This window comes from Giraffa tippelskirchi, chromosome 4 (genome assembly GCF_054371585.1).
Source record: "Giraffa tippelskirchi isolate mGirTip1 chromosome 4, T2T-mGirTip1v1.2.pri, whole genome shotgun sequence".
NCBI lineage: Eukaryota > Metazoa > Chordata > Mammalia > Artiodactyla > Giraffidae > Giraffa > Giraffa tippelskirchi.
Genome location: NC_137278.1, coordinates 171,028,083 through 171,053,975, shown reverse-complemented (window position 1 = coordinate 171,053,975; position 25,893 = coordinate 171,028,083). Strand labels below are relative to the sequence as shown.

General features: G+C 39.1%; 1 protein-coding gene across 49 annotated transcripts in view; it reads left to right on the top strand.

Annotated features, from left to right (window-relative positions):
- Positions 1-25,893, top strand: part of RBFOX2 (RNA binding fox-1 homolog 2) — a 289,290-nt gene that overhangs the window by 184,188 nt on the left and 79,209 nt on the right. For 9 of the 49 annotated variants that reach the window (XM_081597052.1, XM_081597055.1, XM_081597044.1 and 6 more), the window contains exon 1: positions 1,815-2,075. The exons of 39 other annotated variants lie outside the window; for them this stretch is intronic. In XM_081597052.1, the coding sequence (XP_081453178.1) occupies positions 2,049-2,075 (27 nt within the window). In that variant the 5' untranslated portion in view covers positions 1,815-2,048. Of the gene's footprint in view, positions 1-1,814; positions 2,076-16,738; positions 18,160-25,893 lie in introns of those variants that run through there. One more of the 49 variants, XM_081597039.1, reaches the window with a different exon arrangement.

Here is a 25,893-nt window from a genome sequence, read left to right as displayed (position 1 = left end):
AGGTTCTTCAGGTTGTTTGGTAGTTTCTGTGTTTTCACGAATTGTTAAAATGGTTACTAACTTGGATGGGAGCATAGGGTTGCAAAGAGTTGCACACGTCTGAGTGACTAACACTTTATGATGATGTTATATTGGCAGTGTGCCAACCAACACTATTATATGTACATTGTTTTTAAAGCCTAGTTATATATTTTGCCAAATAATCTTCATTGAGACAGAAAAAACTTAATGTATTCTCAGTGTGATTTGTGATTTTTAATTTTTATTTTTTTATGCATTTATTTTAAAAATAGGAAGCTTAACTTTGGAATTAATCTCTTTGCCCTTCAGGTGATCTGTTAGAGATTATAACATAAATATAGCATAACTTAAAATATATAATAAAAAACAATATAGGATCTTATTTATTAGAATACTAAAAAAATAGAAAATTGTTACTGTTATGAGACAAATATCATGAACTCATCAAACATTCACATAGATTACTTTATTTGAATATTTAATAATAGAAAGTAGGGAAGTAGGAAGATTATGACATTTATATTCAGAGGTCAAAGACTTTTCCAAGATCGCTTGTAAAAGGCAGAATTAGGACTCTGACCAGGGCTTCTGAACTGAATCACACCTCTGATGCTTTTTTTCATTATGCCTTTTTACTGTGTGTGTGTGTTCAGTTGCTCAGTTGTGTGACCCCCACAGACTATAGCCCTCCAGGCTCCTCTGTTCATGGAATTTTCCTGGCAAGAGTACTGAAATGGGTTCCCATTTCCTCCTCCAGGCGATCTTCCCCAACTCAGAGATGGAACCCACATCTCCAGCATCTCCTGCATTGGCAGACAGATTCTTTACCACTGAGCCACCTTGGAAGCCCTTTAATCAAACCTGATTTTCTACTAAGAGAACTTAAACTCTTATATTTAATAAACATTCTCCCACATCTCCTGTATCTCTAGCACTGTATAGTAACAATAACTAGTAATAGCAATGACACAGTTGTCCAATGTGTGTATGAAAGGTTTGTTTTTCACTAGAGGCTGAGTTGCATGCAGAAGTCTGAGGAACACAAAAGGTGAATTCTCAGTTAACCAGAATTTGTAATGAAGCTGGAGGCCTTGAACAGTCAAATTAGTATCCACCCTGCGTTTCGTAAGCCGTCATGTTTGTAGACACCTTTTTCAGAATCCCCAGGTTTTTTTACAGTGGAAAAAATATGCACTTAAATTACCTCCCTTCTCTCTTTTGGTCCTTTGAAGTCGTTAGGCTGATTTAGGACAAGCAGGTTCTTGCATATTTCCATTCCTTGAAAACCTTCCAGTCAACTGTCATTGAGCAGCTTTTCTCATTTTTTATTAAATCCACTGTATCTATAAACTATGCATCCGTGGAAATGTTTTTTTAAAAAATAATTTTTGTCTTATTTCATATTATCAAGTATTCTTAGATGGAACATTTTAAATCTGTACTAACTATGGTAAGCTGCCCTGAATACTTCCTGTGCTATATAATTAATGCCACCATCGCAGAATCTCACTCCTTAAAATATGCCTGCACATGGCGCCTGCCCTTGCCTCTCTCCCCCTCCTTCCCTCCTCTCCTCACGCGCACACGCGCGCGCGCGAACACACACACACACACACACACACACACACACGCGTGCGCAAAGCACACACCAAACTGCCATTCTCCAGCAGGCCTGTTTCTGGAGTTGGGAGATGTCAGCCAGCCAGGAGCGGGTGGGGGGAGGAGGAAGAGGTGGGGCCCTACTCTGATTAATTACCTTAGGCATTCAGGGGTGGGGCTTCCTTCAGCCATCTGCCTGAGATATGGGAGGGAGCTGGAGAAAGAAGGAGGGGGAGAGACTGCCAGAGAGGAAGAGAAAAGAAAGGAAGAAACACTAGAAAGAAAAAAGGAAGGAAAACAAGATAAAGGGAGAACAATCACCCGCCCTTAACAAACTAGACTGGGGGGGGAGGGGGGTGGAAATAAAGCCGTGGAAGGTGTCCCCCAGCGCAACTGCTCTGAGTGTTCATCATCTATTCCTTTGGTTTATGGAGAAAAAGAAAATGGTAACTCAGGTAAGATCTGTGTTTGCTCCTTTCGTTTCTTTTCTCGTTTCCGAGATCTAAAAAGAGCTATTCGGGTAGGGCAGAGTCACCAGAGTTTTAATTATTATTGTCTTTTTAGAAAGGGTCAAAATTATTGTTATCAGCTGGAAAGCTAGTCTGTGCCTGTTGTGGGTCCGTGAGAGAGAGAGAGAGAGTGTGTGTGTGTTGTATGCGTATCCTTTCTTCTCCCCCTCCCTTAGCTCCATAGCAGATTCCTGTTTCCTGTACTGTGCAGCTGTGGCTCAGGAAAGACCCTGTGGGGATTTGTCTACCTCTTTGTCTTGGTTCTGAGAAGAGAGAGGGAGAGAGAGACTGCAGAGGTAGGAAGAGATTCTTGCAGACGGCCAAAAAGAGGGGAGCGGGATTGACTTCCTTTTAAGAATAGCAGAAGAATCTGTGTTGTAGGGAAATCCGATTTCAGATTCACTTCGGTGTCTCCAAAGAGGCGATGGTATTGCAGTTTTGCTGCCTTTGCTCTAAAGGGCTTATTAAAAATGAAGGCTTGAAAAAATACATTTGATTTTCATGTCTTTGTTACTGCATGGTTTGTTTTCCATGAGAACCATAGAAGCATCCAGGTGCAGCACAGGCAGCTTAGAGCCCTCCCTGGCAGGAGAGCAGGTCTGAATGTATAAGTGACAGTCACAGGGGCATTAAAAGACATCTGAAGGAGAGGGAGTAGGAAATGGAAGACCTCCCTCCCTCCCTCCCTCCCTCCCTCCCTCCCTCTGCCTGTCTTTACTTGTGCCAGGCAATATCTGCATTTTAGCAAGTCATTCCTGACAAACAGAAAGGTGAATACTCTTCCCCAATTTTCCCTGGCGGTGCTGTTTTTCCTTTTGTAATCCTTCCATATGATCCTTTTACCCGTTTTTCTTTATATACAGGTTGTGAGGAAATGATGAGACTGTGATTTATCAGTTAGAAACATTTACATTGTTTCATTGTAGAACTTCATATCCTTTGGTCTCAGACTTAGGATGCGTTTCACTCCAGGTTTTATTCTCTGTAGGGAAATTTCATCACTGGACAGTGCTTTCCTTTTAAGGAGGTTGCCCCCCTTTTTGTATTCTCTTCTCTTTCCCTCTCTAAGTCACCACCGGAGGGCGAGAAAGTCAGCTGGCTATCTGGATAGAGGCATGATTTTAGGAGCTGGAGCCCTGTTCCGTTAAATGTTATATAATGCCCCGCAGTGCTGTTGGGAAGGAGGTAAAGCTTTAGGGAGGTTTTCCCAACGTGACCTGGAGGAAAGGGAAGTTTCAAAGAGTATGTCTCTGCAAAATAATTTTTCAACAGATTTAAGTTTGGAGATTATAAAGAGACCCCTCCCTCTTCTGGAAAGGGGAGAAACCCCTTGAAATATTTTCTGTTGCACTTCTTATCCCTTCATCATGAGCCTGATTAACTCTTTTGAAATATGCTATACTTAAATTTAAAAAAAAGAGAGAGAACCTGTTTCTGGCTTCTCTTTGTTGCTTGGTAGATGATACTTCTTAACCTTGGAGCCCTCATTCAATTTTCATTAACTGACCATATTAGAGGGTACCAGCTCTCTTCTTTCTCAGCTATTACTGGAGCCTTTTCAACTACTTGACTTTTCATTATATATATACTTTTTTATGTAAATATGACTTTTTGTTATATATATTTTTAAGTCAGTGAAAGAGTTACCTAAACTAGGACTTCTTATAATCAGAGGTTTTCCGTGACCTCTTGGAGCCTGTCCCCTTAGTTTCTAGAGGAGCTGAGTAAGCATGTGCAAGCCCAAGTTAGAATGCACAAGCGTTTGCACACTTAATAACTTGGTCTTAATAATCAGTATTTAAGGAAACTATAGTTTTAGGAATGAAGCAGAAGAGATAAGTAGAAACTGGAAAGGAGTTTGGGGGTGGTTAAGAATTCTAATAGATGAGTGAAACTCATTAATGATTTTCTGGGTGTGTGTGAATGCTGAAGGGAAAGCAGGAGCTCAGTTTTTCCCTTTCTGAATGTGTACAAATGGAAAATACAGAATGTCACACTTATGAAGTTTTGGTATTCCAATGTGTTTGTTTTTTGTATACACTTTCTATGTTAATGTAACATACATAGTTGTTAATAATCTAGAAAAAAAATGAAGCAAGTAGCCAAACAGGGCAAATTTTTATTTGTTCTATAGGAGTTTTGGGGGGAGGGTGAAGGGCTAGTTTTTGGTTTTTTGAGCCAGATGTAGGATCTCAGTCTTTGATAATGATCTGTCACATAAGCTTTCTGAGTAGAAAATGTTTGCATTGTTTATGGTTCAAGTTGTCAAACAGTTCATTGTGGTATTTAGTATCTCAGCAAGTATATTAGGAAAGGCATTTAGGTATGTTTTCACCATTTTGTCACCTAGATTCTTTGCATCTTTGATCTTAACAGTTCTGTATCCCATTTCCATCCCTTACTTGGTGGAAGAAGGAGAAGGGCCTTCAGTGGATGACATTTTCATCACATGTTTAGATCTGTATCAGTAGCTACATGATGCTCACTCATTGTTATTATATATGCTCTGGTTTTATAAGGCCTGTTTTTGGTTTATAATGCTCGATTATTTGCAATAAGTTATCAAAGTTTTGCTTTAAAAAGAAAAAAGCAGATGGCCATTTAATTATGGAATTCTAGTATAGTAGACACACATGCTCATGTGATTTTTTTAAAAAATAACTTTAGGTTTCCTTGTCATTCCTGTATATGTTGTAGGAGTATGTCACTGAGATGCTCTCTCCTTTCAGAGCCTATGAACCAAAATATTGCATCTCCTCTCATCTGTGAAAATAACAGTGTGGAATAAAAGGAAGGAGAAATCATCCTTGTAATACGTGTCAAATTAGGCAAAGTTGTAAATGACCTCAACTCCAATTAATAAGAAAAGGTTATACTATTTGCTATCAAAAGGGAAAGTATACTAGGCAGAGAGGAAGATTTTACAGTGTGGACGTGAAAGAAAATTTTTGTTCTCTTCTCTAGAGTAAAACTGCCAGTTTCTGTGGAACACAAAGCCCTCCCTTTCTTGGACAGCTCAGTGCTTTGCTGGCATTTTCTTCAAAATCTGTTTTCCATCAGGACCAAGAGGAGGGAAGGTGTTAAGAATAAGGGAGGTTGGAAGGGGGGTTGCTGTTCCTTTAAATAGTGCAGTGAGCCCATGAGGCAGCAGGCCGCTGGGAGTGTATTCTTTTGTAATGAATCACCACTTCCATTGTCTGCCATCTCCCCTCTGTGTAGCTAGATGGCCTAGGTCTTCACCTGAGCTGTGGCTAGTTCCCTATTCTGTTCCAGGGTGGCTGGGAGGAGAGAAGAGGGAGGGTGTTCTATGCTTTAGTTAAAGACAGGTAAGGGAGCAGGTATATTTTGCTTTGTTTCATTTTCTACTATCTTATCTGGATTTTTTTTTTTGTTTAGTTATGGGTTTTTCTTTTTTTTTTTTTTAATGAGTTGGAGTAGGGAATCTGTCCTCTGATTTTGCTAAGCGTGTCCCATTTTCTGTGCGTTTTGACCATCCTCGGTGATTATTTAGTCTCCATTTTGTGGCACCGCTTTCAAGTGATCCCATTGGGTTGCCCGCCAGGTCCACCGGAGCCCATCACACCCTTCATCCACAGAGCTTCAGTCCACACTGTTGGTCTTGGCACACTTCCACTTGCTGTGGGCTGCATAGGACTCTGGGAAGTTGGGGGGTAGGCGGAGAGTGTGGGTTTGAGACTAATTTATGTTCCTTTACAATGAACCCAAAAAAAGCCTCACTTTTTCCAGAGCTTTGGTTTCTTTCAGAATTCTTCTACGTTGCTACATATCTTCACTTAAAACCATTTCCTTGCCATGGCCAAGGCTGGCTCTTGAAAAACACTGCTATTCTAAAAATTAGTCAGCTCCCCTGAAAAGATACCCAGAATTCCATAAAAGATATCCAGAATCCCGTAAATCTGAGCGATTTTGACTTATCGAATGGTTTTTCTTCTCAGTCACCTCCCATACTCCAAAACACACACCTTTTTTTGACCCTTTCCCTAAATTTTTTCCCTTTATCCTTCTGCTTAGTTTTGCAGCTGAGACTAGGAAAGCTTTGCGTTTGACAGTCTGCTGTTCGAGTTTGTCTTGCTGTGGAGCACACCTCCCTGTTGAAAAGGAGATGCCACTCCTCATCCTGGTCAGTGGCTCAGCTCAAAGTCCTGGTTTTGTTCCTCCATTGTTCTGATCTCTCCCTGAAAATCTTCAGACTGACTTCTAAAAGGTCGCCTGCCATATGGAAACAGTCTCATTTCTCTTCGGATTTTTGGTTCATGGAGTGCTTTCATTTTAATTTCTCTTCATGTCATTCTTACCTTGGTTTGTTTCTTGGTCATCTCTGTGTGTTGTCGTGGTGATGATACAGCCCCCTAGCCCTCCTTTTGGTGTATAGTTCCTCTCTGGAATCTTATGTTGTTGATATCTCAAGCATTCCCTTCTGGAATCATAATTTCTGAGTCTTTTTTTTTTTTCTTCCCAACATTCCAAAACCACTGTCAAATCTTTCTCAAACATTTCTAAGCAGTACTTCATATGTGAAATCTAACAAACACAAATGGAATGCTCTCCTGCAGTAAATGCTTTGTCATTTTAAATGTAGCAATTTCATTATTGGATTTGGATGCTTGACTTTCAAGCAGTCAGAAATGCTTCAGTCTGCTGTCATGACGTATTGTTTCCATTTCCCAAATACACAAAATGTCCCTCCTAGCTCAGTTGGTAAAGAATCTGCCTGCAATGCAGGAGCCCTGGGTTCGATTCCTGGGTCAGGAAGATCCCCTGGAGAAGGAAATGGCAACCCACTCCAGTATTCTTGCCTGGAGAATCTCATGGACAGAGGAGCCTGGCAGGCTACAGTCCATGGAGTTGCACAAATCGGACACGACTTAGCAACTAAACCACCATTAGTAGTAGAATGATTAAATTCAGAAAGCCTTGGAGCCAAATAATTCGTTAGAGGTCATTGGCAGAGTGAGTCATTTGAAGTGCACGTTGGATTTTGTCACTCCTGTGCTTTAAACCTCGTTTCCCTTCAGACTCCAAATAAAATCCAGTGTCCTCACTCTGATCTCTTAAGGTCCTGAGTGACTGGGAACCTGGCTGTCTCTCTCCAGCCTTATCTCCTGCTGCCCTTTGACACTGACATCTTTGCTATTCCTTTTAACATGCCTTGCATCCTCCTGCTCAGAACCTTTCCTTCTGTTTTTCTCTTTAGTCATAGAAATGCTCATCTTCAAGGTTTCTCAAGCGCTCTCCTTTGACTTTCCTAACTCAACTCAAATTCCCCAATCTCTCCCTATCCCTTTAACCTGTTTTCTCATCACTGATATTTTTGTTTGTCATTACTTATTATTTGCTTGTTTATCATCAGTGCTACCCCATCCCTCCAAAGAATGTAAGGTCTTTGAAGCAGGGACCCTGTCAGAAGTCTGTTGTGTCTAGAACTGTGCCTGGCATGTAGTCAAAAAAAAAAAAAAAGAATAACTAATCAGCTAATCTTTATATATGATGTATTACTGTCAAGTACTGTGCTAAGCACTTTACTTACATTAACTCATTTTTAAAAAATATTTATTTATATGGGTACACTGGGTCTTAGTTGCAGCATGCAGGATCTTCGGTCTTTGTTGTGGCATGCAGGATCTTTAGTTGTGGCCTGGGAACTCAGTTGAGGCATGTGGGTGGGATCTAGTTCCCTGTCCAGGGATTGAACCCAGGCCACCTGCTTTGGGAGCATGGAGTTTTAGCCACTAGACCAGCAGGGAAGTTCCTACATGAGATCATTGAATCCTCTCATTAGCCCTGTAATTATCCCTCATAGGACAAAAGAAGAAACTGAGGAATACCATGATTAGGTAATTTGCCCCAGTTTATAAGCTACTAAGAGATACTGTGGGGATTCATATCCACAGACTGGCCTAGGAATCTGTACTCTTAATCACTGTGCTGTAATGCCCCTTGTAAGTATTACATATTCATATAATACTTGTTGACTGTGTAAATGTATGAATTTAGGTGAGACTCTCTTATTTACTTCTGAAATTTCCATCTCTTATATTTACTTCTGAAATTTCCATCTCTTACATGTTCAAGGCTTTAATAGAATACTTGCAATAACAAGAAATTCACTAAATGAATTTATTTTTCTGATATTACATAATAATAGGTTGGGCTTCCCCAGTGGCTCAGCGATAAAGAATCCACCTGCAAGGCAGGAAGTGCAGGTTCGATCCCTGGGTCGGGAAGATCCCCTGGAAGAGGGTATGACTGAACCCACTACAGTATTCTTGCCTGAAAAAATCCCATGGACAAAGGAGTCTGGCGGGCTACAGTCCATAGGATCACAAAGAGTTGGACACAGCTGAAGCGACTGAGCACACACACAGTAACATTATAGCGTATATATTATGCATTAGGCACCATTGTCAGTGCCTTATATAATTCCTTTCAGCAGCCTTATAAATACTATTATGTCCATATTGTAGAAATCAGGAAACAGAAATACAAAGAGTTTGGCTTCAGCTTCCCTGTTCTTGACTACCACTAATAATTACTGTTATTGAAATAACCTTTTGTTTTTGCATACCTACTTTGTACCAGTTTTATATACAAACCCCATGGACAGAGGAGCCTAGTGGGCTATGGCCCATAGGGTCACGAAGAGTTGAACGTGACTGAAAAGACTTAGCATACCTGCACGCGTGCACATTTACATATATAAAATTGTTTTACTGATATCATATATCACTTGCCAATCTCTTTTTGAGGTAGGTGGTGTTTTTCCCATTTTTTTTCCTGTGCATTAAACAGATTCAAGAGGTCAAGCAACTTGGTAGTTCTGGGAACAGATAGGAGTAAGTTTCAGATTTGAGATGCCTTTAATTCCAGATTTGCATATTCTTCCATTATATCACAAACCTCATAGATAAATCACTCCATTGTTGGCCACTACAGAGTTGAAATACTTTCTTCATGGTGAGGTCAAATCTGTTTCCATTATTGTCGTCTCATTTCCTCATGGTGAGCTCAAGTCTGTCTCCATTCTTGTCTTCTCATTCTTCCTAGTTCTATCATCCAGACTCACATAGAGGGGTTTCATCTCTTCTTCATAAAACCCAGGTATTTGAAAATAACTGCTACATGTTCCCTTCAGTCTTCTGTTTTCTGGGCTCATCTTACCTGCCTCCTTGAACTACTCCTCATAGATATGAAACCATATGGTTTCTAAAGTCTTTATTGTTCTAATTATGACAATTTATATAAATGGTTTATCATTTACACCTAATTACTAAGTAGTTATGAGTATTATTAAGTAGTGTATCTTTGTTATAGGTTTTATTTTTTGACAGCATGTTGAGTTTACTCAGTTTTCAAAGCCTATTGACCATGTAATGTCAGCAATTCACAACTTCAAAAATAAGGATTTATTACCCTCACTTCTTAAGTAGAATATTTGTTTTCTTCTCCATTCATTAAAATGAATGTCAGCTGATTGGTGAGAATCTACCTGCCTTCTAACTTGTAGGTCTTGCCCAGATCCCTCAAAGGTTACTAACGCTGAAATTTTCACTTTTTAAACTTGTTTTTTACAAATTCTGTTTTGAAGACACCAATTGGACCAACAAATAACATATTAAAAATCAGCAAAAATAAATTTGATCACCTTCTTTGAGATGTTGAAATTGTATCAAAAAAGTGTTGAAGAGCCAAAATTGGGAATTATAGAGTCTTTTAAATCGATAGCAACAGTAAATCATGATGTTCTATTTCTATTGAGAATAGAAGCAAAACACACCCAAAAAAGAAATTAAACCCTGGGAAATTATTCTGATTTAATAATACTTACTATAAATCAAATACTTTAGAAATAATCTTAGATTATCATATTTTGATATATTATTTTTTCCATCATTTCTCTTGAATTTTTTCAGAGGCCATCTATCAGTTTTGGAATATTAGAATAACATTTATCTAATTAATGACCCAGGAAATAAGTACAGCTCGACTGCTATTAACAGAAGGAAATACAGTTTTAAAATTTGTAACTTGAAATCATATAACTAGAAATATTTAATTCATTTAGAATTGCAGGATAAAGTTCTGCAATCAAAATTTGATATTTCGTATGTAAATTGATATTTAAGAAGAAAATATGGAAATGGAAATCAGTAATTCATGAAATTAAAAAATAATACTCTTATATCCACAAATAATATAATTAGTCTTTTATCTAATATTATGAGGTTTCTTATAAGAACTTCTTAACAGATAAGCTGAGATTTAATTGAAGGAGATGGGGTTTTGAAAGACTCAGAGCAGAAATCCATAAACTTTTTCCATTAAAGACTAGATAGATAGTAAATTTTTTTGGCTTTTCAAGCTATGCTGTCTCTGTTACAGCTATTCAGTTATACTGTTGTGACATGAAAGTGGTCATCCAGGATTGGTAAGTGAATGGGCGTGGCTATGTTCTTGTTAAACTTTATTTATAAACACTTCTGAAATTTTAGTTTCATATTATTTCCATGTACCACAAAATATTCTTTTGAATTTTTTAACTATTTGAAAATGTAAAAACTAAACTTAGCTTTCAGATTGTCCAAAGCAGGTGGTGAACCAGCTTTGGACCAAAGCCATAGCTTGCCAACCCCTGAGTTGGAGGGATGCAGTTCACCCTTATTTTTAGTAGAGGGGAAGCTTTCCCATCTAACTTGATGACGGGGACACGGTTTCTAGTAGCTTTGACAAGTCATCTTCAATCCCTGTTCAGGTTTGCTTCTCTCATTTTTCCTCCTAGAAATCTTGACGATTCTTTCCCTTTCCTCACTTGCTTTCTCCCTCCACTCTACTCTCAAATCTGAACCCCTTGCAATTCCCCAAATAGGTCATATTTTGTACCTTCCTGCTTTTCATATAATTCTTCATATTAATATATTATTTTCCATATATTATTACTTTCTCCCACATGATTAAAGATTCAGCTTAGATGTCACCCACTTCAGAAAACTTGCCCTATCTCATAGAGCTGTCCCTTTTTTGTGCTTCCTTGGCATTGTGTATGTATTGATCTCTTAGTCCGTAGTATGTATTACTCTAATTGTGAATACATTTGTCTGTTTTTTTCCATCAGACTGTAGTTGCTTTTAGGATTGGAACTATATTGCCTGTGTTTGTCATCATATCTAGTTCAATTTAATACTTCTTGATTGAATTAATGAATTTTAACTTGTTACTTCATGACAAGTTCAAACCAGAAGAGTTAAAGTCATATATATTCTCTTGTTTATTACTTAAATCAGTTAAATACTTAAAATATAATGTCATTTTGGAAATGGATGCTTTATTTGGTAAGAAGAAAGGAGGACTTTTGGCACAAACAGCTGTTTGGGGAACACAAATCTCTTGTAGATCTTCCAGTGGAAGGCTGCATATATCCAGAAGATAGAATGTGGGTAAGTGGCATGGGAGCTCTGACTTGAGAGGTCAGGAAAGAGGAAAGGAAAGAGAGTGCGACTCCAGTAAGTGTAGAAAGACAAAGAACGTGAAAAGGTGACAGTGAAATTTTAGGGACTGATAACCCATAATAAGTATACCAAATGGGGTATATTGACTGCAAGCTATCTCCTTTTCCCTTTTCCTTCCACTCAAGATGACCAGGAGTAGATTCTTTTAAAAAGTTTAGGGAGGGAGTGGAGGGGGAGGATGCAGGTGGTGGGCAGAGAAGGGATAAATTCGTAATTTGGGATTAACAGATCACACTACTGCATATAAAATAGATAAACAACAAGGACCTACTGTATAGCACAGGAAACTATATTCAATATCTTGTTATAATCTATAATGGAAAAGAATCTGAAAAAGAATCTGCATAAAACTGAATCTCTTTGCTGTACACCTGAAGCTAACACCACATTGTAAATCAGCTATTCTTCGATTTTGAAAAAAGCTATCATCATCAGTATATATTAGACCGTAACCACTCCATGTTATTTTCAAGGCTTGCTGTTCATTGCTTTTAGTCTTTCTTACTCTCTGTGTATTTCCTTTGGATAGTTTCTGTTGTGGTAATATTTAGTGTACTGATCTTTTCTTCTGCAATGTCTAATCTGTTATTATTAGTCCAATAGAATTTTTTTTAAGCTCAGATAATATCGTTTTCATCTCTAGAATTTTGATGCAGATCTTTTTGTATCTCCCATGTCTCTTAACATGCTCAATTTTCTTTTACATACAGTTTTTTTGAACATGTGGAATACAAATGTTTTAATGTCATTATCTGTTAATTCTAACATCTGCATTCGTTCTGGATCAGTTGCAATTGGTTGATGTTTCTTATCACTATGGGTTGTATTTTTCTGCTTCTTGCAATGCATGGTAATTTTTGAATGGATACCAGACATTGTGAATTTTACCTTGTTAGATGCTAGATGGGTTGTTTCGGGGTTTTTTATTTTTTTCTGCTTATAAATATTCTTGAGCTTTGTCTACAACACAGCTGAGTTTCTTAGAAATAGTTTAATCCTTTCAGGACTTATTTTTAAGTCTTGTTAGGTAGGACCAGAGCTGTATTTATTAGTCTACCTCATTTTTGGTACTGTAACTGATGCTTTTTAAATTATCAGATTTTCCACTCTCATTTTGGGGAACAGGCTCTATTTCTGACACTGTGTGAGCTCTTAGCACTGTTCCCTTCAATTCTGTCAGTAGTCTCTCACATATTCTATCATTTACCTGAGTTCTTGAGGGGAACCCTCTGTGGGTCTTTAGAATTCTCTGTGCAGTTCTCTCTCCTGCAGTGCTCTCCCCTCTGACCTCTAGCTATCTTGACTTCCCTGGACTTGAAGCTTTATCTCCTCAACTCATGGAGACCCTTTTTGTGCCACATTGTGAGAACTTTCTCTAGGCTTCATATACTTTTTCTGTTTTTAGTTGTTTGAGGTGGCAAGATAAATCTTGTCCTTGTTACTCCACCCTAATTGAAAGCAGAAATGAGAACACTTATTTAAAAAAAAAAAATTACATGATATTTCATTTAATGTATTCCTAATTTATGAATGAAAAATAAGGTGAAAAATAATTTTAAGCAGTGTTGGAGAAGAATGCATATGATGCAAAAGAAGAATTAAGATACCAAGGTAGAATATGGTGAATTACATGGATATGATGTCTATCAAGTACCTTTAGAAGTTCAGATGAGAAAATAATTAGTTTGGGGAGCTTGGGAGAAAAGGAAGGAGTGAGAAAAGGCTATGGCATATTGTGTGTGTGTGTGTTAGGTAAGATATTAAGTGGATCTAGAAGCAAATTTTTGAGACTCAGTGAGACTCAGTAGTGGAATAATTTCAGAGTCTAGGACTGATCGAATCAAAGGTAAAAATAGTTTTTTAAGAATACATGGACAAGATCACAGGAAGAATAGGGTTTCTGTGTCTTTGTAGTTGAGCATGATTTGTGGCCTGTTGTGGAAAAGGAGACAGATGCCTTTGTCCTATGGATTCCCTGTCATTGCAGTCCTAGCAGAAGAGGAAGGGAGAAAAGTCAGAGAGTACCATCTGCTTACTTCAGCAGTGGAGAAGACAGGGCACTGTGGACAGTGAAAATGATGAGCATTGATCTAAGATTTATGAATCTTTAGAAATACTTTAGTAAGCAACCTTTAGGCTTTCAGCCATTGCTATTTAAATGGTTTTCACGTTATCTAGACATTTCAGTGGGGCAGGGGCTCTGTTGAACCAAACAACATGTACCTCCTAGAGAAAGTGAATGGTGTGGCTCTGTGTGGAGCTTTCTTGAGTTGGAATGGTTACCTGTCACTTACTAGTGCAGTAACTGTGAACAGAAGTTCAGCCAAATACATGCTTTAACATTTTCTCTCTTGAGGAACCAGGAGACATTTTGGAAAAACTGGGAATTTATGTGTTGTGTTTGGGTTCATTTCACTTAGCCTATATTTTATATAAAGCTTTTAGTAAAAAGAATATGAACCAAACACCACCATCCCCCTACTTTGGTAGTGATATTGCTGTTATGTGAAAAAGAACTTGAAGAACTTTAAAGTTATAACTCAACTCTTAGGTTTATATTGTGGACTGTATATTCTTTCCCCCTTTTTTCTTCTTCCTTCACAATAGGTAGTTGTTATTTCTACTACTCTTTTTATTTTTTTAGCCAAAAGCAAAGAATTTTGTATACATGCTCTCAGTTAATTCTTGTAGATACCCCACTGGGTAGCTGTCTTCATTTTACAAATAAAAATACTGAGGAATTGAGAAGTTAAGTGACTTGTCCACAGTCACACAACCGTACATGGCAAAGCCTGGGTTTGAATCCACATTTAGCTTATTCCAGCGTTTATGCTATTTGTATCCTTTTTTTTTTTTTAATGATAGCCATTACCTTAAGTATCATATGAAGGATACAGGCCTTAATATTTATTTAACTTTTTCTTTAACATAAGAAAAATCTCTGTAACTTACCTTTAGCCAGAACCTTGAGAAATGTCTGCTAATTTTCTTAGAGTCTTAGAGTCCTCTGGGCTAAGTACAGAATTGATCAATTTAACTATTCTATACATAATTTTCATTTCCTGAAATTTTATCTCAGCTTTTACAGTTTGATGGCTTAGTATATCATATGGGAGCATTTGTACAGGGTAAGAGAGAAATCAAAGCACTGGCTCTTGAGCAGCTCGTAGCCACTTTGGGCAAGGAAACAGGTAAGCTTTTAATGGCACTTTGCTGACTATTATAGAAGAAAATACAGTTTCACGTGGTATACATAGTGTTTCTTCTTTTTCACTATATTCTATCCCTTGGGTAAGCTCTCTTTCTCACAGAATCAGATTCTAAGAGCTGTAATGAGCTTTACTTTACTAATCAGGAAACAGAACCCCAGAGGAAGTGAGCTGTCCAAGGTCATACAGCTTAGTACAGCAGAACTGGAGCCAGTTCTCCAGTTCAGAACATCTTCTTAGGAACCTCCAGGCCTTTAATAAAAGATATTTATTCTGTAGAGGCTGAAATATGAAGTCTGTATGCCCCTCGTTCATAGAGGGAACAATATGAAAATGAGTTAAAAGTTGAACTCACGTATCTTGGGCATAATTTACTGGAAAGTTATTCTTGAATGAAGCTGGATAGTCTAGTTGATGTGACAATGATAATGAAGTTCTAAGGAAGACAGATTGTAAGTAAGAAGAAATAAATGTGCCCTTTGAAATACTTGAAGATTTTCTGGTTTTGTTGGCTTTTTGAGCATTTGTCTTGACTTGGAAATAGGAAACGTGGAATGAAATCTGGAAATGTTTTTGTGACCAAGCAATCATTAAAGTCTATTAGTCAGTTCAGTCACTAAGACATGTCCCAGTCTTTGCGACCCCATGGACTGCAGCACACCTGGCTTCCCTGTCCATCACCAATGCCTGGAGCTTGCTCAAACTCAGGTCCATCAAGTCAGTGATGCCATCCAACCATCTCATCTTCTGTCATCCCCTTCTCCTCCTGCCTTCAATCTTTCCCAGCATCAGGGTCTTTTCCAGTGACTCAATTCTTCGCATCAGGTGGCCAAAATATTGGAGTTTCAGCTTCAGCATCCGTCCTTCCAATGAAAATTCAGAACTGATTTCCTTTAGGATTGACTGGTTTGATCTCCTTGCAGTCCAAGAGACTCTCAAGAGTCTTCTCCAACACCGCAGTTCAAAAGCATCAATTCTTCGGCACTCAGCTTTCTTTAGAGTCCAACTCTCACATCCATATAGATAGCTTCTTTTTAGTGCTCTTAGGAACTGATTTTAGATCTCGGTTCTTGGTTTTCTGCATGCCACCTTTCTGAAGTTGAATATCCTCCCTTACTTTGAGATAGGACTAGGTTTTCCTGGTTAGTAGTGATGGTTTCTCCATGATAGCTTTTTTTCATGATTTCTCCCAACATAGGACTTTTAATTTCTTTTCTAGATTTATCGCAGCCACTAGTTTATATTTCATTGCCATTCCTGAGGGGTCGGAGTCTGTAGTGTGCCTTATTGATTTGTGTGTTAGAGATCAATAGAATAATGGGAATTGTTTTCCTTCCTTTAAATTGCATTCTGATATTGGCCACCATTACATTTGTGAAGAAGGAGGAAAATGAAGAGTTACACATTTTAATTGATAAATACTTGTTTTATTTTTTGACAGTGATTAGACCCTTGAAAGTCTTGTTTTTCAGGACTTAGAATAATGTTTAGCACACAGTGTTGGATGTACTTGTACAGGGCACTTGGACTATGACTAGAAGTAAAGTACACACCTATTTTTGCTCTTCTTTGAGTTTTTTTTTTTACTTCCTGTAATCTGCTGCTGCTGCTAAGTTGCTTCTAAATGTATCTAATTGCCTAAAATGTAAGTAAAAGGGCTGTTTTTAGAATTTTGCTAAACACTTCTCATCTTCCTTTAACTTAACTTCTCTCATTTGCCTTTAATAAATCTTAGGAGAAGGCAATGGCACCCCACTCCAGTACTCTTGCCTGGAAAATCCCATGGACGGAGGAGCCTGGTAGACTGCAGTCCATAGGGTCGCGAAGAGTTGGACACGGCTGAGCGACTTCACTTTCACTTTTCACTTGCATGCATTGGAGAAGGAAATGGCAACCCACTCCAGTGTTCTTGCCTGGAGAATCCCAGGGACGGCGGAGCCTGGTGGGCTGCCGTCTATGGGGTCACATAGAGTTGGACACAACTGAAGCGACTTAGCAGCAGTATTGTTAAACGGTTATTTTAAAGAAACATAGAAGTCCATTAAACCAATGTCCTTTCTCAAAATGAAAAAGGAACCTGGAATTCTGTAATTTACTTATGGTTGAAATCCTTTCCAGAAAATAAATTATGACCTCTGGGTCAGAATGATAGATACCTTACTTGCCTTACATGTCTTATAAGATGCCACTGAAATAACAATATAAAAGTGCAAAAAGAAATAAACTAGGAACAGCAAACACTAACAGAAAAGGGTGAAGAGTTGTTATAAACAAAAGTTAAACAGATTTCTTTAAAAGAAAGCAAAAAGGAACCAATTGATGGATGAATGGAGGAGAACCTAAAGCCTGACGGTTATTACCAGTGAGTGTTGTGGAAGCTGGCTTGCCTAGCAGGAACCCCAAGAGGCTCTGGGTTCAGAGCAGGAGTGAAGAAAGAATGGACAACAGGGATTTCGTGTGCATTCTACAAGGGTTGATTCAACTGTTTGGCCTCAACGTAGCCTTTCCAACCTCTTCCCAGTGGAAGTAGGCAGCATTTACTATTGCTGCCTCTTTTCTCTAGCATTAAAAAAAAAAAGGAAAAACCAAAACCCCCAGGTTGTTTAACTCCAAATAAATTGATCAAAAATGTTTGGAAAAATTTAACTTTTTGTATTAAATATTGGCACCCCTTCTTTAATCTGATATTTGGGGCCTAGGAGGGGGTCGTTGCATACACTGAAACGAAGCCTGAAAACCATTGCTGTGCTCTTCCTTATTTCATACTGAGTTCCCAATTAGAATTTTAATTCTAGGAAGAGACACAGTAGGAGAACAGATTTCCTTTTAGGATAGCAGAGGAAACCCATACCAGCTAACCAAGTTTTATACCTGGGTCCCGGCTTCAATCCCTAGGTCGGGAAGATCTCCCGAAGGAAATGGCAGCCCACTCCAATATTCTTGCCTGGAAAATCCCATGGACGGTGGAACCTGGTAGGCTACAGTCCATGGGGTCACAAAGAGTCAGACACAACTGAGCGACTTCGCTTTCACCACTGCACTTTCAGCATGAAAGGGAAGAGAAGAAACAAAAAGAACTAATCCTAACTAATTTTAACTAACGTACTAAGGTTAAAGAAGAGAAGGCATGCCTAAAACCAGTACTGGATACAATGAGAAGGGAACAATTTGAGAATGTGCAAGAGTGTAAGAGATTAAGAATGTGATAGTCAAAAGAAAACAGGCCATAGAAGGAAAGAAAGTAAAGGTATTTCTCAAAATGCAAGCTTTAAGATGCAAAGATGGAAAACACAAGAGGTAAGTCTCAGATGATTTCCTTAGCCCATGTGCCCTAAAAACAGATCCTGAGACAGTACTTTATTGGGGAATACAATCTCAGGAAACCAGGACAAGGAAAGGGGAGAGAGAACAAAGGAGAAAGGTTGGCCAAAGCTTTGTAAAAGACATTGCTGATGCCTTGGCTTCAGCAGAAGTCTTAAGAGACATTGTATAGATTACTGCTCCTCTTGCCAGTCCTCCTGAATATGGGGATGTGTTTTCATCTACTGGTTTCCTCTCACCTCCTGCTCCTCTCGCTTTTTGGTCAAAGTTTGCTGTGCAAACGGTTGTCACACCTGACCCCTTCAGTGGCCTCTTGGGGAGGCCAAGTCCTACTCTCTGTTTGCACAGATTTGCAGATTGATGTGACATCTGAGTCCGGAGAGGTGAGAGGAGTCAGTAACCCTAAGGTAGCCTGCAATTCAGGAGACCTAGGTTTGATCCCTGGGTTGGAAAGATCCCCTGGAGAAGGTACCCACTCCAGTATTCTTGCTTGGAGAATCCCACAGACAGAGAAGCGTGACGGGCTGCTGTCCACAGGATCACAAAGAGTTGGACAAAACCGAGCAACTGAGCACATACTCTAGGTAGCCTCCAGCCTTGGAGCCTCTGCCTTTTAAGAAACCGTTAACAGAGGGTCATTCCCAAGAGGACTGGTGAAGGGAAGGAGGTGGGGAGACTGCCGCTTTCTGTCATAAATTCTTCTGTATCCATTGGGTTCACTATCACGTACATGTATGATTTCAGAAAAATAAAAATCAACTTTAAAAACAAAAAATAGATTACCCAAAATACCCTGGAAATAAATACCAAAAGCTTTTTAGAGTGTATTTGGGGGAAAATATTGAAAGATAAAATCTAATCAGTAGTTTAGAGGGTTCTCTACCCCTCCAACCTGATTTTCCCCTGCCCACTTTGTTGCTTAGTTTCTCTCCGCACCACTCCTTCTGTTTCTTGTTTTACTTCCCTGTTCATTATCCTAATGCAGGAACCCTGTATTTTTAATCACTGTTCCCCAGCACCTAGAACAAAGTGTCTAATAATCCATGGTAAGTACTCAGTAAATATTTGATGGCAAGAATTGAAGCCGAATAGATGGATTATGCAGGGAGCATGACTTCTATGCAGAAGTTTTGGGACTTGAGCTGTAGGCATTGAGGAATCTAGGATTTTAAGAAGAGAATTAATTAGCAATACCTGATGTAGGTTTTATTTTGGAAAGTTCACTGGCAGTTGCTTGGAAAATTCATTAGGTTGAGGTTAAGCTAGAAGAAAGGAAAACTATTAAAGATTTTTGGGTTATCCTGGGTGAGAATTGTTGAGAGCAGAGACTCATTTTTCTTTTCATTTGCCACAGTACATAGCATGGACTCTCACATGTAGCTTCTCAGTTAATATGTGTATATATGAATAACTCCTTCTGTAGTAAATATTTATGAGTGGTTACGTTGTAGTGAACTTCCTTCAGAGTTCCTAAGCTATTGAGAGAAAGGTCCCTATCTTTTTTTACAGACAACTTCAGAAGCAGATATTCAACTGCCTGGTTAATTCAGTTTAGGATGTATTTTTTAAACATCAACTACAGTGTGCTTATCGTTTGGTGAGGAAGCTACTGTAAAGTAGTATTTGACTCAGTCCCTCATCTATTTAGGGGCTTTACTCATGAAATGACTAGAGGAAATATAAACAATCATGTTAACTGTGGTTGCCAGGCAAAGTGCAGTTTTGTCCTGCAAAGGGTATGGGGAAAGATTTTGTCTATTATTGTATATACACATCATACAAATTACTCATTTTAAAGAGGTAGACTATGATAGAACATCCAGTGCAAAAATCTATGAAGAATGATTAAATATTTTATTATTCAGCACACACAACAAAATCTTGCTAATGTCTTATTCTGAGCGTTAGTTGTGGATAATTTGAAGGATGAAAGACACAAAACTTAATTGCCCATGAAGACACAATAGAGACTAAATTAATTTAAATTGGAATGAAAAGTTTGGTTGAGAAAAAGAATAATTATCCATGCACTGTATAAATCACCAATTACATTGGATAGAATAGACAGTCAACCATTAATTGTGTGTAAGATCCTTTCATTTCCAAGGAAGCAGGTAGCTGACCTAGAGTATCTCTTGTGGTCTCTTTTTGCCGGTGGAAGACGTGATTCACAGATGTTTGAGGTTTTCAATACTGCTTTAAGGAGACTGGAAGAAAGAGCTCTTAAGAGGTTAGAGACATTAAGACTATTGCAGGATTTGTCATTTTTAGCCTAATAGACTATTGGTTTGAATGACTTTGTTCCAAAATATTTATTTTTCTGTTTAAATATTTATTGTTTTGAGATAGCAGAACTCAGCCTCAGGGGAGAGGTCAGGCTGGCTTTTCTTTCTTACTAATTTGAAAGAGGGATGTGTGTGTGTATTTTGAAGACAAGTGATTTGGTGGCAAGTGTGCACAGTGCAGGAGACCTGGGTTCAATCACTGGATTGGGAAGATTCCCCTGGAAAGGGAATGGCAACCCACTCCAGTATTCTTGCCTGGAGAACTCCATGGATCGGGGAGCCTGGCAGGCGGCAGTCCATGGGGTTGCAAAAAATCAGACACGACTGAGCAACTAACACACATTTTGCAATATTCTTTTTGGCCAAGCCTGTACCTCCCTTAGTACTAGTACCAGATCCTGAAATTGACTTTTAGTCTAAGCAGGAAGGTAAAGTATATTGTATTTCCTGTTTTATTTTTATTTATCATCTGTTTGCAAGAGCTCAGAATTGCCCTCAGTCCCCTCCTGCACTCCATCTCCCCTTCATGTGGCTACAGAACACTCTCACTTTGGGTCCTGGTCCCTCAGTTATACCCACTGTAGAACAAGGGCCCATTGTTGGGCTTGCATTTCAGTAGGTTTGCATTTAAAAAAAAAAAAACAAAATTGGTGCTTATTCTCTATCTGTGGATTCCATATAAAGTAATTGTCTCCTTTCAGGTAACCTGTGTTTATGGCCACTATTACCTTCTTCTCACGGCCTACTCCCTTCCCAAGGTCTGCCCTTCTAGAGGTTTAGATGCTTCAGGGTATTTTCTATAAGCACCTGCCACCACCGTCATTCTCTTCCATTTTGCCCAGCCAAAGCCTCTAAAAGCAGTGTTTCTTGGTGTGGTACCCAAACCACCTACAGGAGTAGTATCAGTATCATGATTTGTTAAAGATATGTCCCCAGAGTGGTTGTTATGCACAATGAAATACGGAATCTCTACTTTCAAGGAACCAGGTAAAAGATGAGTTTGTGGGTGTGAGGGGCTGGGTCCCTGCCGTGTGGGGTTGGTGATCTTATCGTTGAGACCACATTTGAAATAGATGTAGCCCTGGACTCCTTTCTTGGAATCAGAAATACTTTCCCTTAAAATTAATATTTCAGTTGGTGATTGGACTTTTATTACTGTAGTCATTATCATATAATCATTAAATCTGTTTTTGTGAATTTCCTTGGGGTCCCAGCCATCTACTAAGCTACAAACAACCAAATGAAAAATGAACTGCTGAAATTGAACTGACCATAAAAATTGGAGGCTGCACGGAAACTTCATGTATAGGTTTTTCCTCCCAATTTCTAACTAACCTACAGATTGTCTGACATCTTATGGCTTTGGGTATAATTTGTATTTACTGTAAGAGAGAAAATACATTATTTTTATCTAACTTTTGCCATAAGCGTGTAGATAAATTGAGAATCTAGAATGAATTTCACTTTTTGCCTAGTAAACTGGTGTTGTTTTGTCTTTGTACATGTTTATTCATCCGTTTTGTTTCTCTGGGTTTTCTTCTTGGCCTATCAATTCTCTACAGAGTTCTTAAAATTATTTTAATTGACTCTGGATCATCTTAAATCCAGTGTTCTGTCCTTATCTTTCTGCATTAATAGTTTTATAGCTCTTTCTTCCCTTTGGTCACAAACATTTGGGCAGAAGTAACTGCTTTGATACAAGAGCTGAGAAGAGTGACAGCCCTCTGCTCAGTTATTCTCAACTGAGAGCTTTTTGTAAACTTATTTTATAAAACAGGTAGAGTTTGGAATCTGAGCCTGTCTGAAAAATCCCAAGGGATAAAAATGATATAATTTATAAAATACTTAATATAAAAATATTTTTTCCTCTATTGCAAACCTAGAGAATTAATGTCCGTTTATCTACAGCATTAGGAAAATGATTAGTGACATTGGCAGTGATAAAGATGCTCTGTCTGAAAAACTAAGTGATTCTTTTTATGATGGTTTGAATAAAATTAATATTGATCTGTTTTTGTTGGTGATCCATTCTGAGCACAGATGTAATGTGGAAATTGGGAAACTTTTAAGATAGGATTTGTAGCCTGTGATTTGTAACACAACAGCAGATTAGTATCAAAATGGGACTTAAGATAACTAAGCTGAAAAAATTAGAATGGAGTTGAAAAGTTAATTGGAAGATAAAGACAAAATACCTTTCTCTCCTTAAGATTGCTTAGACTTTTATTACCCTAGGAAAATGAAGATGATTATATTTCAGTTCAGTTCAGTTCAGTCGCTCAGTCATGTCCAACTCTTTGCGACCCCATAAATCGCAGCACGCCAGGCCTCCCTGTCCATCACCAGCTCCCGGAGTTTTCCCGAACCCATGTCCATCGAGTCGGTGATGCCATCCAACCATCTTATCCTCTGTCGTCCCCTTCTCCTCTTGCCCCCAACCCTTACCAGCATTAGGGTCTTTTCCAATGAGTCAGCTCTTCGCGTGAGGTGACCAAAGTATTGGAGTTTCAGCTTCAAATTCAGTCCTTCCAGTGAACACCCAGGACTGATCTCCTTTAGAATGGACTGGTTGGATCTCCTTGCAATCCAAGGCTCTCCAGAGTCTTCTCCAACACCACAGTTCAAAAGCATCAATTCTTCAGCGCTCAGCTTTCTTCACCGTCCAACTCGCACATCCATACATGACTACTGGAAAAACCATAGCCTTGACTAAACGGACCTTTGTTGGCAAAGTAACGTCTCTGCTTTTAAATACGCTATCTAGGTTGGTCATAACCTTCCTTCCAAGGAGTAAGCGTCTTTTAATTTCATGGCTGCAATCACCATCAGCAGTGATTTTGGAGCCCCCCAAAATAAAGTCTGACACTGTTTCCACTGTTTTCCCATCTATTTCCCATGAAGTGATGGGACCAGATGCCATGATCTTAGTTTTCTGAATGTTGAGCTTTAAGCCAACTTTTTCACTCTCCTCTTTCACTTTCATCAAGAGGCTCTTTAGTTCTTCTTCACTTTCTGCCATAAGGGTGGTGTCATCTGCATATCCGAGGTTATTGATATTTCTCTTGGCAATCTTGATTCCAGCTTGTGTTTCTTCCAGCCGAGTGTTTCTCATGATGTACTCTGCATATAAGTTAAATAAGCAGAATGACAATATATAGCCTTGACTTACTCCTTTTCCTATTTGGAACCAGTCTGTTGTTCCATGTCCAGTTCTAACTGTTGCTTCCTGACCTGCATACAGGTTTCTTGAGAGACAGGTCAAGTGGTCTGGTATTCCCATCTCTTTCAGAATTTTCCATAGTTTATTGTGACCCACACAGTCAAAGGCTTTGGCATAGTCAATAAAGCAGAAATAGATGTTTTTCTGGAACTCCCTTACTTTTTCGATTACCCATCGGATGTTGGCAATTTGATCTCTGGTTCCTCTGCCTTTTCTAAAACCAGCTTGAGCATCTGGAAGTTCACGGTTCACGTATTGCTGAAGCCTGGCTTGGAGAATTTTGAGCATTACTTTACTAGCATGGGAGATAAACTCAATTGTGCAGTAGTTTGAGCATTCTTTGGCATTGCCTTTCTTTGGGATTGGAATGAAAACTGACCTTTTCCAGTCTTATGGCCACTGCTGAGTTTTCCAGATTTGCTGGCATATTGAGTGCAGCACTTTCACAGCATCATCTTTAAGGATTTGAAATAGCTCAGGTGGAATTCCATCACCTCCACTAGCTTTGTCCATAATGATGCTTCCTAAGGCCCACTAGACTTCACATTCCAGGATATCTGGCTCTAGGTGAGTGATCACACCATCGTGATTATCTGGGTCATGAAGATCTTTTTTGTACAGTTCTTCTGTGTATTCTTGCCACGTCTTAATATCTTCTGCTTCTGTTAGGTCCATACCATTTCTGTCCTTTATTGAGCCCATCTTTGCATGAAATGTTCCCTTGGTATCTCTAATTTTCTTGAAGAGATCTCTAGTCTTTCCCATTCTATTGTTTTCCTCTGTTTCTTTGCATTGATCGCTGAGGAAGGCTTTCTTATCTTCCCTTGCTATTCTTTGGAACTCTGCATTCAGATGGGATTATCTTTCCTTTTCTCCTTTGCTTTTCGCTTCTCTTCTTTTCACAGCTATCTGTAAGGCCTCCTCAGACAGCCATTTTGCTTTTTTGCATTTCTTTTCCATGGGGATGGTCTTGATCCCTGTCTCCTGTGCAACGTTATGAACCTCTGTCCATAGTTCATCAGGCACTCTGTTTATCAGATCTAGTCCCTTAAATCTATTTGTCACTTCCACTGTATAATCATAAGGGATGTGATTTAGGTCATACCTGCATGGTCTAGTGGTTTTCCCTACTTCTTCAATTTCAGCCTGAATTTGGCAATAAGGAGTTCATGATCTGAGCCACAGTCTGCTCCCGGTCTTGTTTTTGCTGACTGTATAGAGCTTCTCCATCTTTAGCTGCAAAGAATATAATCAATCTGATTTTGGTGTTGACCATCTGGTGATGTCCATGTGTAGAGTCTTCTCTTGTGTTGTTGGAAGAGGGTGTTTGCTATGACCGGTGCGTTCTCGTAGCAAAACTCTATTAGCCTTTGCCCTGCTTCATTCTGTACTCCAAGGCCAGATTTGCCTGTTACGCCAGGTGTTTCCTGACTTCCTACTTTTGCATTCCAGTCCCCTATAATGAAAAGGACATCTTTTTTGGGTGTTAGTTCTAGAAGGTCTTGTAGGTCTTCATAGAACCGTTCAAGTTCAGCTGCTTCAGCGTTACTGGTCTGGGCGTAGGCTTGGATTACCGTGATATTGAATGGTTTACCTTGGAAACGAACAGAGATCATTCTGTCGTTTTTGAGATTGCATCCAAGTACTGCATTTCGGACTCTTGTTGACCATGGTGGCTACTCCATTTCTTCTAAGGGATTCCTGCCCACAGTAGTAGATATAACAGTCATCTGAGTTAAATTCACCCATTCCAGTCCATCTTAGTTCGCTGATTCCTAAAATGTTGAGGTTCACTCTTGCCATCTCCTGTTTGACCACTTCCAATTTGCTTTGATTCGTGGACCTAACATTCCAGGTTCCCGTGCAATATTGCTCTTTACAGCATCGGACTTTGCTTCTGTCACCAGTCACATCCACAGCTGGGTATTGTTTTTGCTTTGGCTCCATCCCATCATTCTTTCTGGAGTTATTTCTCCAGTGATCTCCAGTAGCATATTGGGCACCTACCGACCTGGGGAGTTCATCTTTCAGTGTCCTATCTTTTTGCCTTTTCATACTGTTCATGGGGTCCTCAAGGCAAGAATACTGAAGTGGTTTGCCATGCCCTTCTCCAGTGGACCACATTCTGTCAGACCTCTCCACCATGACCCATCCATCTTGGGTGGCCCCACACGGCATGGCTTAGTTTCATTGAGATAGACAAGG